This window comes from Coenobita brevimanus, chromosome 86, assembly GCF_032717465.1.
Source record: "Coenobita brevimanus isolate Jiangsu-jjx chromosome 86, ASM3271746v2, whole genome shotgun sequence".
NCBI classification, from domain to species: Eukaryota; Metazoa; Arthropoda; class Malacostraca; order Decapoda; family Coenobitidae; genus Coenobita; species Coenobita brevimanus.
The window spans coordinates 24,021,587-24,036,921 of record NC_137039.1 but is presented as its reverse complement, the minus strand read 5'-3'; the positions used below and the strand labels follow the sequence as shown (position 1 = coordinate 24,036,921).

The following is a 15,335-nucleotide window of genomic DNA, read 5'->3' as shown; positions in this document are numbered from 1 at the left end:
CCTAATCATTGCAGTGTTCTTTGGTCTTTCAGTTATTTAGATATCAAAACACACATGGGAATATCCAATATAATGCTAGACACTAAAAAAAAACAATGCATACACAATAAAAATCCACTAATACCTCACCTATATATACAGTACCCTTCCTAATTGTGGCAGTGTTCTTCTGCCTTTGAGATATGTTGACATCAAAACACACATGGGAATATCTAATATAATGCTAGATACAGTACTATGAAAACAATGCGTAAACAACAAAAATCCACAAAAAAGTCAGTGAAGATGACAGTTACAAAAAGGATATTAACCCTCTCAGGAACCATAAGTTTTCAAGTTTCTGGGACAGCAACCAAGTTTTTTTTTTTTTTTTTTTTTTTTATAAATAACAGAACAGAGGAAGGAAAAACAAATGAATAAAAAAAAAAAATCCATACACCAGATTACTAGTGTCCTCTGTTCATAAAATATCTGTAACAGTTAGACTTGAACAGCTGTGGGCTGAAATCTGGAGGGAAACAGCTCTGGGGAAGCGAGTTCCAGAGAGATGCAGTTCGGGGAATGAAAGAATTCTGATAGTGAAGACTGGAGAACTGAGATATGCCTGATTCCGCAGCCACAAAGAAAAACGTTTCCACAGCCAAATTGGCCATATTGGCATAAATTTATACCATCATCTTCGCTGGTGTTTATAAGATGAGCAAATAAAAACACACAACACTGTTGAGTAAAAGTATAGAAATGCAGTGAGAATAAACTTGTTCAAGAGTACAAAATAGCTTCAAATAACTTTCCAACATACTAGTGTAAAATTTTCCCTGCACTGTGCAAGAGTTAAGCATAAGTCCAGATGCAGAATTTCACGAGCTTTCTCATGGTTTTTTTCAGAATTTTGATACTACCAATAGTATTTTATTTAATTACTAGGAACTAAAATAATCACTGGTGGCGATGCAGGGAGGTAAGTTGTTAGAGGCAGGCAGCACACTAAGCAGGGGTAGGGGAAGGAGGACAGGGGGATGGGAAGGGAGACATGCCTGGCAGTGCTGAGCTTGGATGGGGATGGAGGAAGGATGGGAGGTGAGAAGTGAGGCCAGCCAGAGGACTTCGACCATTTGGTGGGGGAGCTGGACGGCCATATTTGCTCAGGTTGTGGGTTGTGGTCAGCATTACTCACATGTAGCCATTAGCATCAGAGTGATCCAGGCTGCTGAGGGTCTTTGACCATTCAGTAGAAAGATGGACAGCCATTTTGCTCAAGTTGTGGGTTGCAGCCAAAGGTTAAAAGATAAGCAGCTGAGGCAGGGAACAGTTTAAGGACTTGAATTTTGCTAAAACAGACTTTACATTACGACCCACCAACATGTCATAAAAACACTCTTGCTAATACCAATACATCAAGTCTTCCATGAGGCAGCCCTAGCATGTACTGTATATGGCATGGGCAGTGGGTGTTAGTGCCAAAGTGGTGACACAAGGAGGTGTGTGGTACATTGAAGGACTCCTGGGCCACAGAGACTGGGCTGCAAAGCATATGCCCAGAGTCAGACGCATTAAAAATAACAATAATAAAAAAATACACTTCATCTTTAGTTCCAAACAATTACTATTTTTTCCTTGTCATTCAAAGCAGGGACAGAGATGATGACAGAATGGGGGACTGATAAGTTTTGTGTACGATAAACTACCTCATTCACCTTTCCCATTGCATAAACACGTACTCAAAATTCAGCATACGCAGCTGGATGAGATTACTGGATCATATCAATTGTATTAATAATGTATCTCTAACCTGTCAATACTTGTATGTATGTACTTCGACTTTGTATTTTAACCTCCTCAGCCTATCATGTACAATACAGTATTTCGTACAGTACTTGATTTTCAGCAGACTCCACACAGTATCATTTACCAGAGCGGAGACTCTCTTGGGGTGAAGAGGTTAAAAACAATCTTCGTTAACCCCTGCAGCCGAGGATATACTTCATAATTTATACTGGCCAATGCCAGATGACTTTATTCAGCTGAGGAAAGACCCCCTCAGAGTGAAGGGGTCAGTGCACTGAGTGGCATGGACAGTGAATTTTATCATTAATGTTATTGTTAAGACTAAACTAAGGATAAAAATATTAGCTGGTATGCATTAAATCTAAGTTTGTCATTCTGACCCAATGTTATTATATACTGTACATGAAAACCAAATAAAGAACAATATCATAAACCTAAATATGGTAATACATACATTCTTAACTTATATGACGTAGTTTTAGTGGACATAAAAAAGCACTCCTAATTCAGCCTTTAAAATGCATTCCAATAAAATGATGACATTGGAGTAATACACCTTCTCCAAAACAATATGGGTAGAATAATTTTACATTACAGTACCCAGTGTTCCAACATCCTGAACTTTTTTCCCTCCTAAGGATTGGAGAAAGTAGGATCCAGAAAACAAAGAAAAAGTGAAAATTGTCAAAATTATTAACAGCATGGCCTACAAAATGGGCCAGCCACTCATTTTACACATCAGTCGAGGCCCAAGAATCTTGGTTCTACCTCAAGGGCCCAACCACCTGTACATATTTTTAGAAACTATATTCTTCTTTTGGGGTTTGGCGGGGGTGCTCACCGTCCACTCACTTGATGTAGTGCAGCTCTCAGGTGTCTGCCCTTTCCTCTGCTCCTTTCCTTCATCCATTCCTCGTCCTTCTGCCTACGGATGACTTTACACTCCCTCTTCTGTCTTTCTTTCCTTCATTCTTTTCTCTTCCTTCTGCCTGAGGGTGACTCTACACTAAGTGTCAAGCCACATGGTTTCCTGTACACTAGGAAACCATTTACTATGCTGGGTGGTAAGCATATAACCAAATTATGGCGCCTGGTAGTTTAGTGGGAAATTACGTCACTCCAATCCTATTAAGCTGGTGCAGGTTTATATCCAAGGAGTGGTTGGGGTTTATTGCTCACGTAATGTCACTCAGGGATGAGTGAGGCTGGTCACTCTCATCTTAAATGTCAGGACCAACTTGCCTAGCTCCGGGCTCCTACACTCCTCATGGGGCAATGTAGGATTGGATGATGAATGATGAATGAATATATTTTTCTTTCTAGACGCAACTCAAATATATCTGCCAGCATCAATCTGTTGACTAATCTTTATGTAATGAAAGATGACACCAGAGGAGCAGACTGAAGAGAACCTTCCTATCTTTGCAATGGCACAGAGATGTGGTCACCCCATTACACTGCTGTTGGGATGAAGCAGCCTCATACACAGTTCCTCCGTATACCATAGGTGGGTAAATACTGTGCCTGGAGCTACCTTTCTCTTTATTTGCTTTCAAAGATAGCAAGAAGCTTTGCTCTAAATTTTCTATCTATCTATCTATCTATTGCCAGACGCCTCAATCCCGTTTGGGGTGGCCACAAACAAATCGCCTCCATTACACTGCTGTTGGGATGATAATTATGAACATCATTTTCAGTTTCACTTCTATTTCCAAGGTAATATGGGTCAGATGGGTTCTGACAGCACTCATCTACCTTGCTCTGTCCTGCACCCTCTCTCTAATACTGTAATACCTTTAGACCAAGGGTTCGCACACACCATATCATCTGAAGTCTTCCTAGGCCTACTTATCTGTCGACGGCTTGCAGCCTCCAAGTTTCTACATAGCACAAGTCTTCCCAGGTCCATCCTCTCAACATGTCCATACCATTTCAGTCTTCTTTCTACTTCCTTCCTGATGTTCTCCACTCCCAGCCTCTGTCTCAGCTCTTCTGAAAATGTCCCATCATCCAGTTTCACTCCACATAGCCTATCCACAGGATTATTCTCATGCTGTTTTGTTCCAGTATCATTATACTGTATCTTCCTCTTATATACCCCATGTTTCACTGCCAATACAATATTATGAGACTCATAACACAGGCACCAAACACTCTCCCTTTTGTGAACAAGAACACTTATAATGTCAGGATGGGTAACAATTCTCTGAACTCTTTCTAACCACTATGCACTCTTGCAATGGCACTCTGCTTGGCACCACCCCTACACTGATGACATCAATGATGAAAATTATATTCAGTTAAGGAAAGACTTCTCTTTGTGAAGGATTTAGAAGAAGCCACCATTTGAGCTAATAATTTCTTTATTCTCCCACAGCACAGAGAATAATAAAAAAGAAGACACTGCATAAAGAGGAGTCATGAACTGTCCGACTTGAAGAATTATACCTACACACTGAAAATGGGTTTATTTACAACAGGCACTATTTGAGTACGCAAGTACAGTTCTTCCAATGTCTTTAAGATATGTTTCAAACTGACAGCACTTCCCCAACCCACATTATATACACCATCCCACTCTCTAACCTCAATGACTTACCCATGACCCATCCTCGTACCACCATAGCATTCTTACAGACTTGGAATGCTTACCAGCACCTCTTCCCTAACAATTTATTTGGTATATTTTTCACTTGTGTGTTATGTAAAGCTCTGTAATATAGACACAATTTGAATTATATTATACAAGAGAATATTAATGTGTTATAAGCAGACACCAACTGATACAGAAGAGATGCTAGATAACCTTCAAGGTCATGATTCTGCAGTTCATCATCCTGAATAAAATGTGTGCAACTTCTCTACTGTTCTTATTCCAAAAAAGACTGATGTCTGCCTAAGCAGGACATTTTGAAAGTAATAAAAGTAATACACAGCCAACCTTATGACTATGGCCTGCAATAAAATAATTAGCAAAAAAGAAAAATTCTTCTAACAAACTGAATGTAACAGCACATGAGTTATAGTAAAAATGGTTATTTGAGAATGTTTTGCAGGATAAAAGTTTGCAATGCAATTTAGTGATAATCCCAATGGAGTTAAATGTTTACCAAACCTTTCTGTAAAGAATACTTATTGAATTAACACAACATTAAGCTGAATGCTTCTTTATTTACTAATAATACAACTCTCCTTGTATTGTACCAATTGTTAAACCACAATGTTTCTTCTAATCTAGAAACAAATAGATGTTGAAAATAAAACCTCTGTCCAGTTTCTGCAGCACAAGTATATATGAGTGTCCGTCTCAAACATTATACTGGTAGTAACTCTCTCTCCTTCCCTCCCTCCCTCTCTCTCTCTCTCTCTCTCTCTCGGTACACACACACACACACACACACATAGGGTATATAACATATAAACCATCCACTGATTAACTCCAACCCACAGTAACTACCTGTATTAACCTGTAAACTGGTGTATGCCTCTTGAGTGGCTTGGGGGGGGGGGACTGCTGTTCGCCTCTCAGAAGCCAGATTTTCAAATTCATCCCACAAAAATCGCAAGGGATATACAGCCCTGATATTTTGCACGTTGGTAACACTGTCTATCCGGCAGCATACAGCACCCTCACCATTTGAAGCAGAGTAAAAAGAAAAAAAATACGTATGCTCTTCATACCAAGCAATTACAGTACTATTTTGGTAAAACAAAAACAAATGCATAACCAAAGCAAGGCAGCAGATTTGTCTCAATTACAATGTCCCCATGACAGCGAGGCCACTATCTACCCCCCCCATCTGTCCCTCTCTACCATCTCACCTTCCTCTCGCTGCAGCAGGGTGAGGCTGCCATTTGTGCCAAAGAATAACTTTGCAGTGCCAGTACATGGAAATGTAGGAGAGTAAAGCAGAAATACTTGGGGAATAGGTGCACTATACCATTTCTAAGAGGCTAAAATATGTTTTATTAATATTCTTAAGAGTCGATTTTCTTCCAACATAGCCGCACCAGGGAGCATGGTTGTCAGAGGTGTTCAGCAGTTTACGGGTTAATGCACTCTAGGAGTAGCCTTAAACTCCACAGGAATGTTGAATTCTTTAGCAGACCATTTGTGGGACACATGAATCAGCCACTGTCCAGTCAGTCATCATGTAAATTTGTTTATAATCATGTATATGGCTCCCATATTTTATTTCAAGAAATAAAATAATCTTCCAGGCAAGTCCTGAATCACCTCATTTTGGTATATTACACTGACAACCACCAGACTCAATCAAAACAAATGCATTAAAATCTGAAAATCCTTCACCTGTATACACCAATACATCATTAAAAATTAAATATAATACAGTGATGAGAGTAATGTAATATGGTTTGTGATTTGTACTAATGTTTATTTTAGCCTGCTATTGACCTACAGAATTATTTCAACTTACACCGTTATAGTACCAGTCATAAGCAAGTTCTCTGAGTACTAACCCTGTACCTTACCCTGAATGGCAGCCACCACCCTCCTAACAGCCTGTACAGCTGGGGAGTCAGGATGGTCCACCAGGAAGCTGCGACCACACTCCTGTGCAGCTGCTAGACGTGGCTCTATAGGTACACACCCCAGCAGTGGCACACCATACTTGTCACTTAAATATTCTCCTCCACCTGATGCAAACACTTCACTCACTTCCTACAATGGAACAATACAATATATTGCACTTATACGGTAAAATACAAAACTATGAAACTCACGCATCCATACTGTAATCACATACTGTATACTGCACTGTATCAGTACTTAACAGTACAAAGCAATTCCTACTTTTCATATACTAAAAAAAGGAAAAAAAAAATGAGGGCAGGAATTATCAATTTCTGAAGAACCATGTCAGGTGTGCAAGGGGAGCGTACAATATTCAACAATGGAATACTGTATTGGGTGAGAGTGCATGCAGTGTGTGTGGGTCACATAAATGTAAGCAACAGTAAATTCATGTGGATCCTGAGCAGTCAGAGATTATTTAATTCACTCAGCCCCAATGAAGCCAATTCCTTCAGCTGCACTTTGATAAGGTTTATGTCATCACCAATATTAACTACTTGGGCAGATCACAATATTTTTTTTTAGTAGCATGTCAAGCATTCATGTTCATAAAGCCTACTTACAAGTTCAGCTAATACTCCATGGCAGTTCCCTATTACTCTTCTAGGATACAGTATTCACAAACTCAATTTAGTAGATTAAGAGGGAGAAAGAAAGCAATTAAAATTAGTAGCCTACAGGTATTTTAACGCCATCATAATACAATCCTATACATGCATTGGTTTCGTTTTGCTTATAAAGGCTCCAATATGCTTGCATATGCTGGCTATCAATAATAACTCCATCACACAGCCAGTTACTTCATTCCCATTCAAGTGAAATTATGGGCTACTGGCATCAGATGTGCATGACAGATAATCAAACATCCAGGTGTAATGTTGGCTAAAATTCTAATACACATGCAGTCTGACAGAGGTAATCATAGATAGAGGATAAACTTTTTTGCAGCAACAATGGGAAATCTAACTCACCGAGCAGCATGGGCAGCAGAATCCTGACATGTTTTCAACAATTCCCAACACAGGAATGTCAAGCTTCTGACAAAATCTTATTTCTCTACTGACAACTCCTGCAAAAGAAATACACATCTGTATTACTGTATTCCCAAAACATATACAGCACAAATTACAGTACACATAATATATATGGTACTGTACTGTATTTTTGGAAGTTAAAAAAAAAATAAAAAATAAAAAAAAAAAAAATAAAAAAAAAATCCTCCAGACTACTTTCACAGAAACATATACTGTAGTACTGAAACTACTGGTCACAACAGCATGATCTTCAAAAGCATACAAAGTAAAGTCCTAAGAATGGAACTGTGTGAGAATCAGAGTGGGCACAATATAGCAAATGGAACACATAGTACTTAGATGCACAGAATTATTTGTATGGAAATCACAGAAGGTTTGATTTAGGAAAATAAAAGTGCATTCTGGTAGATATTACTTGCAGGTGAAGTTTGTCTTCTATATGAATGTCACAATTCTTGCAAATGTAAAGATGCAAACATGTTTTGAGTGCTAGTGAACTCCTCTGGAAGACCTTGTACTTCAGAGAAACAAAATACCTGATTATCATTATTAATATTATTATGTGTGTGGAAGAGGGGTTTGGATGTCGGTTAGGCTAGGGGACTGACAACAGATCGAGCTGGATGGATGAATATTGTGAGGAGAAGCGCATGACCAGGGATTTAGCACCCCTTTTTAACGTGACAACGTCCAGATTGATTGCTTGGATACGTTTAGGTGTAGCTGCTGAATGTGGTGAACGTTTTGGCATATCAGATAAAGCCAGGATTCCGGGGGATTGAATGGTGAGCAAATGGAAGCGTGGTCCATTGGATTGGGCAAATTTGGGGTGTCTGGATAATGCTATTCCTCACCCTGCCCTAAGGTGAGAAAGGAGGTCCGAATGATGATGATGATGATGATGATGATTATTATTTTGTGTGTCCTTTTAGTTAGTTGTTTTAGGGGGAAGGGTACTAAGCCTCTGCCAACCCACTTGTTGACACAGAGGGAACACATATGGGTTGGCTATACAGTACAGTTAACACCCAGTGTGTAAAGTTATTTTCTGGTTTACAAGAAATCATTTGGCTTGTCACACATTGAAGAGTCACTCTGGGGTAGACCTACATTAAGTGGATGATGGTCACCCCTTACGGGACCGAGGCATCTGGATACAGACAATTAGACAGACAGATAATAAATGGACAGATTATTATTATCATTATTATTATCATTATTATTATTATTATTATTATTACCAGTATATTCATTATTTTTATTATTATGTATTCTTGCCGGTGGAGGTGCCCACCATCCTTTCACTCAATGCAGTGCTACCATTTGGGTGACTGCACTAAGTGACATGCCAAATGGTTTACTGTACCCCAGGAAACCATATTGTATACTACACTGAGTAGTAACCATATAAGGTAAACAAATGATGCCTTGTGCGCTAGTGGGTTAAGGCACTCCATACAGGATGGGAACACTGAAGGTTTCCATCTGAGGGGTGAGTGGATGAAGTTTACTGATCATATAATACCTCTCACGGGGCAAGTATGGCTGGTTAACCCTGGCCTCCAAAGTCAGGACTGCGTAGCCTAGCCCTAAGCACCTATGCTCTTGATGGGGCAGCAAAGAACTGGTTAATGGATGAATGAATTACATGTACCATCATTATTATTTCTGTGCAAATGAAATGAAAAGTTGAGTGGTACAGGGAATGAAAGTGGTTGGTGTTATGAAGGCCTCGATAATTAGCCGAGATCTGTGTGTGGCAGCTGCAACAGACTTGCAAGAAGGAGTTTCAGTGTCTACACTGACATGTGTGAGACTATTGCAGCGTGAAAATTTTGTCAAGAATAAAAACAGTGAAGATATGACTGTTGAGGAATGTGTGTGGAGTGCGGTGAGTGAATAGGATTAAAATTAATGTGATTTGTGAAAGATGCAGAGTACGCATGTCTGTGGACGCCAGAGTCAAAGAGACCGTGCTTATGGTATGGTCATGTTGACATGTCTACTTGGTCAGGCAGACCTGGGTTAACCAACAACACTGATAACAACCAGCCTCACACCTATTTGTCGAAGTAAGCACTAATACTCCTTCATGTATGTCAAACTCTGACCTTTTGACTCTGACCCTTTGTATTTTATCAAGACCTTCATAGCACCAGCCACTTCCATCCCTGTGCCACTCTACTTTCCACTTCCACTGAATATTTACCTCTCTTTTCTATCACGGCATCTGGGTACTTAAACACTAATTCAAGCCTCTCTCTGTTCACTATCACAACACACTACACTCACAATAATTTGTTGTAATTCGGCCAAGCCCTATACCGAATAATGTGAAATGCCAGATATTGCATAGTACCCCCCCATCAGCTCAACAACTGGCGTTGAACCGGATATTGTGTTACTATCCATCTCGACCCTCTATCCTTAAGACTTTCCCATGAGTAAAAGATGAAAACTAAGAATAAAATATGATAAAATAAAGATACAGCACAACATTACAGCACTGGTTGGCAACTGCTTACGAGCTGGTTGATATGCATCAGCGCCGGATATTGAACCGCCAGTTACGTCCCACATTGGCACCAGTTGTTGAATATTTTCACTGGACATTGCTTTAATAGAGCTGAGCCAACAGTTTTGGATACTGCGTTGGGCTGGATATTGTGATGACGGATAACTGATTTCACTGTATAATAAGTAAATAGTAACATCCAATCCATTTTGCTTCCTTTGAGGTGTAGGGGCCTGAGGGTAGGCTGCTGTCATCCAGTACATTTAAGGGTAGATGGCCATCATACTTCCTCTGGTGGCATTACATGATGACCAATGCTTCCAGTAACCTCTTGGGAATTCAACCTGCGAAGGCTGTCACTCTGACTGGCCAGTTCTAGCTACAAGACCACCAGGCACAAAAACAGAAAATATGACTTACTGTGAGAGTTTATGTGAGTGAGGTGGAGAAAGAAAGGAGGAGAAGACTGAAGATGATATGTAGGGATGGGGGGGTGTAAGTTGGAGTAGTGCAGCCTGAGAGAAGAGAACAGGGAGACATGGAGGTGATTAGTTTGTGGCCAACCTTTCTGGAATCAAGGCATCTGGCTATAGAAATAAGGCCCACCTGCAGCCAGCTTCTGTGGTGAGGTGATGATGACTGCTCCCTCAGGTCGGGTGTGAGCCAGGAGTCGGACAACGGTCAGGTGCTCGTCACTCGTTCCAGGTGGGGTATCCACAACTAAGTAGTCCAGCCGACCCCACAGTGTGTCCTGCATCATCATCATTATCATGACTTTTTCTCCTGCCTAAAGATGGAATGAGAATCCATTCCAACTACATAAATTGGGGAAATTACATCAATGCACAACACAACACATCATTATCAAATTACAGTACATCATAAGTGGATTATCCTAAATCGTGGTCTTATGATACTGGGCACGTGCTGCAATTTGAGAATTTTGCAATTTAGTAATAACTAATCTTATGGTTATAAGTCTATCATTTTGGAACAGTTGTCCCCCCTTACCCCCAAACCTACATCAAACTGGTCACCAGCAAACACTAACAACCCTTCCTCAAAAAAGTTGTCAGTTTAGGAAGGCTACGATCGGCCATGGTAACACTGGGCAGGCAGAGGAACCACTGGAAAAAAAAAAAAAAAAATTCTCATACACCACACTGGAACCACACGCTGTCAAGTGAGAGGAGACAATGTATGAGCACGAGGTGCACAACGGGGCTCTCACGCGCACGTCCTTCATGCTTGGTGTGGGAGGGAAGTGCTGTGATTGGCTTGGAGCAAGTGCTGTACTTGAATATGACTGGCTTAGCAATTAACAGAGACCCTACAGAAAAAGAGACTGGACAGCCAATATTTAAAGCTGCTCGCTGATTGGTCGGCTGACATGGCGCCATTCTTGTTCAAATGCACCACAGCCCAGGTGCTGGCTGACTACAGATTCGTCTAAAAATACATCTCGTCACCTGCTGTGATACATAATTGGTTGATGAATAAAATAATACTTTAATTGTTGTTGATTTTGTTGAGCTACTACAGATTTCCATTTTAATCCTCATCTCTACGCATGTAAACACCGAGATAATCACCAAACTGTAATGTTGCCAAACCAAATGGTTGGTAGCTGCAAAATGGGGGGAGGGGGTGCTGTGTTCGTTTACTGGTGCTTTTTTGCCCTTATTAATGGTTTGATTGTGCTGCATTTAGGTGCAATAACACTGATGGCCCTGTGGAGAAGCTCTTCAAATGTTTGTGTTAATCGTAACACAGTTATCTTAATTTCTGCCACTTCAGAGCTTTAGCAATAACAATTATCATCCAGAACTAAATAAACAGATCATATGGAGGATAATTATGTCACACTCTGACTCTAGCTGTTTGCTTTCATATGATCAGCTGCTGGTCACCTCCCACTTAGTTTCTGATATACAGGAAATGTCAGCACCAACAGTCTCCTAATTTGTTTCATTTGTAAGTAAACATTGATTTTCTGTACTTGTGTATGGTTTTAATTAATGAATGGTGAATATTTATACGAACAAGTCTGATGCATTATTGTCAATTTTCAGCACAGAGTTTAATACTTTCTTTCTATGCATGTTAAAAAAAGGTCACTCAATTCATCACCCTTACCCATACCACAAGTCACTCGTTTATTTTGCACCATCAAACCCAAAGACTGATGTGAAATTTCACAAATGAGGTGATCTCTGGCTATTCTGTGGTTGATGTAGACATGGTGACACACAAAAACTTCCTTGGTGCTTAATGCTAAAAGCAGTCTTGTACTTCAGTCCAGAAAATGGGGCCTGTATCTGGGTCTTCCTTCTCTCAATCATGCCCTACAAAGATCGCAGAGCCTTGCTACAGATCCCTCATCTCAATGTGATATGAGGAATTGGGACATGATAATGATGACTACTGTGCCCTAAAATCTTGCTTCTAACATATAGCAAAATGTGTGCTGGCACTGTTTTAATGGATGAATAACACTGATGAAAAAGTATCGGACAAACAAGAGCACAGACCAGAGAAAACTAGATTAAAAAACTGTATGTTCCTGTAACATAACTCAAGAAAATCATTAAACCATCCTATCTGGGATACACTGGATTAATGTTCCTTGTCATGACCTTAGTCTGATCATATTACACTGAAAATAACCAAACAATTATCAAACCTTAATCATGCGTCTGATGAGAGCAGTCTTGCGAGGGCCTCTCCACACCAATGCCTGTGACCCTGAGCCAAGGAGTGAGCCCACGGACAGAGTCTTGATTTGGTCAAATGGAGACCTGTGGGTATGTTCCCATTTTAAGTTATTTCACATAAAGGTGTTTTGCTATTATGCTGCTTATACTGTACAGTTGCTTGTGATCCACCATCAAGTTTCTTTTTTTTTTCCCCAATCATGAACCAGAAGCACATGTTAGAAGTAGCTTCAGTTAAAGCAGCACTTTGCCTGCATACATCCTAGACTCAATGAGGTCTGACTGCATAAGTATGCATACGCAATATTATAATGAATGCAGTTTTGGGTTAAGAAGTTTTCAAATACAAGACAGTTTCACATAAAAAAAAAAAACATGTGGGCTTCAATGTAAGAAGACTGGATTAAAATAATTATGAGCAGCCTCCAATGCATATCATTAAATGAAGGTGCAACATCTGCTCTGACCCAGTGCGTCGAGGCAACGTGATTTCTTGAACATGTCTCCAACACAATCTCCTGTCCCTGAAGCACTGTTATAAATGTAGCATGATTATATTGTCCCCTTTAACTTGGTCTAAAACTGCCATCTCTCCATCTTGAAAACAGCTGCAACAAGAGATCAACAACACAATATGATGCTAGTTACAAGGAAGTGCAATGGAAACAATGTAGTACCATACTGATCTTTTCCAGCCAGTAAACTATGTGAAATAGGCTGCAAAAGCACAAAAATCTTCAAGTTCAGGTAGACGAAATACTGTATATAGCCATACTCTCCTCTGGGGATTAACTCATACTTACACAAGTGGTTTCCATCCCCACTGTGAGTCCAAAACAGGCTGATCCATCACCCCCAGCATGGTAGGGATGCTGGGGCCACAGATATCAACATCAAGGAGTCCCACCCGCTGGCCACTGTTCCCTAGCACTTGTGACAACAGCACTGCCAGGCTGGACTTTCCTGCGCATCATACATAATACAACTTTAGGGCATTGAACCTCTAGAAACTTATGTAAAAAACTGTTTGTTCCTTTCCAGCTGTTCCAATTATAACCACTACTCTGTGTCATACTACAGTACATTGAGGAAACAAAGCAAGTGAAGCCAGAGCAATGGGAAACAGGTAAAAGGAAATGACATTATTGTGTCTACCTGAAGAACATACCTACTCCTCCTTTACCAGACAGTACCAGTATTTTGTGCTTAATAGCTGCTAATCTTGTGTCAATCACCTTCTGTTCTGGATCAGGTTTGCTGCCTGGAAAAAGATAGTGTAGATAATGTATGGTTCACAGCACTGTCTGGACACAAAATAAAAAAAATTATTTGCATAAATAACTGCTAACTAAAAAGAAAATAGAAACTGCAGAACAGCAGAAATACTTGTACTGTACTAAAATGTGGATGTGATAGGAAGCGTTATGAGGAACACACTGAGGTGGTTTGGCCATGTGGAGAGAATGGAGGGTGAAAGACTGACGAAGAGAGTGTATGTGAGTGAGGTGGAGGGGGGAAGAGGGAGGGGGAGGCCGAGGATGAGATGGAGGGATGGGGTGGAGAGGTATATGAGAGAGGGGGGTGTAAGTTGGGAGCAGGGCAGTGAAATGGCGGGGGACAGGGCGACTTGGAGGCGATTTGTTTGTGGCCACCCCAAACGGGATTGAGGCGTCTGGCAATAGATAGATAGATACTAAGATATGATGCTAGTCAAGAAGTGCTGTGGAACTTATTTGGAGTACAGTAGAGTAAGGTCCTCTTTCACTACTGAGCTACCCTGGTATGTGATATAAGCAGCAAAAGGACAAAAATCTGGACCAAGTTAGGGTGAAAGACCTATAGCCTTTACTTTACCTTGGCTAAGACAAAGTTCTCTCCCTGGGCATCCCTGGCATACTTCAGCCTTCCCAGCATCCTCCTGCAACACAAACAACTTTGAAATGCAACAAAAATAGTATAAGCAGTATACCAATGCTACTCCACCTAATTTTTTTCTTCACCTTTCAGAAGTGGAATAAGCCCTACCCAATAATGTATTACATTCAGTCACGAGCTATGCACACTTCAACTGAAAGTTCTCAAGTTAATTTTCAGTTTAGGTTAAAAATGTTGGGAACTTCCCTTTTATCCAAAGTTTCTACTGAGTACGATCATTTATGTCCATCGTTTACACATGAGCAGAAAAAGAATCGATATGACTGTATTGCATCAAGTGAAAAATAATGCTGTTATTAAGTAGGACTTCTGTTACCAGGCATGATTAATTTCTCATCCATTCTGACTAAAAATACCAGTACTTTAAGTTGTTACGTTTAAATAACCAAAATTTTACTATAGTGTACTGGTCTAGCTAACCTTGAATAACACCAATTACTCTACCAGTTTGGCTGGACATTCTTGCACTCCCATGTCCTCTATGTCACCTGACTGGGAAGACATCTTGGATGATCATCACGGTTCTGAAAGACATAACTTTTTAATGTACAGTACTGTAACTCTTAACCTCATTTCCTTTTTACAGCAATCTTTCTTCTGCCAGATGCCAAAACCAAACAAAATACTGTACCGGGTACCTCAAAATCTCCCTATCACAGCTGATTATCACTCTCTCCTTCCACTCCAAGCTACAAAAAACTGATGTAGCCATACTTTAGTTACTTCTCCATACAATCCTTCCACTTTATTCT

The 15,335-nt window shown here is 40.2% G+C and overlaps 1 protein-coding gene across 1 annotated transcript; it reads right to left on the bottom strand.

The window, feature by feature from the left end:
• Window positions 1-4,488: 4,488 nt before the first annotated feature.
• LOC145410612 (cytosolic Fe-S cluster assembly factor nubp1-like) lies at window positions 4,489-15,087 on the bottom strand. Its single transcript, XM_080280725.1, has 9 exons — window positions 15,028-15,087; window positions 14,503-14,566; window positions 13,817-13,909; window positions 13,452-13,611; window positions 12,618-12,732; window positions 10,541-10,685; window positions 7,357-7,454; window positions 6,278-6,472; window positions 4,489-4,500 (listed from the first exon to the last, which is right to left on the bottom strand). Exons 1-9 carry the CDS (start codon window positions 15,085-15,087, stop codon window positions 4,489-4,491), a joined length of 942 nt encoding a protein of 313 aa, XP_080136851.1.
• Between the last annotated feature and the right edge of the window lie 248 nt (window positions 15,088-15,335).

What these genes read in the sequence shown, in the direction of transcription:
- LOC145410612 (XM_080280725.1), bottom strand. Translation starts at nt 15,087, where the DNA reads ATGTCTTCCCAGTCAGGTGACATAGAGGACATGGGAGTGCAAGAATGT. An exon ending in ACCACAGAAGCTGGCTGCAG is followed by an intron (nt 7,455 to 10,540) that starts GTGGGCCTTATT and finishes TTTCTTTTGCAG; the next exon opens with GAGTTGTCAGTAGAGAAATA. An exon ending in TCTGCTGCCCATGCTGCTCG is followed by an intron (nt 6,473 to 7,356) that starts GTGAGTTAGATT and finishes GTTCCATTGTAG; the next exon opens with GAAGTGAGTGAAGTGTTTGC.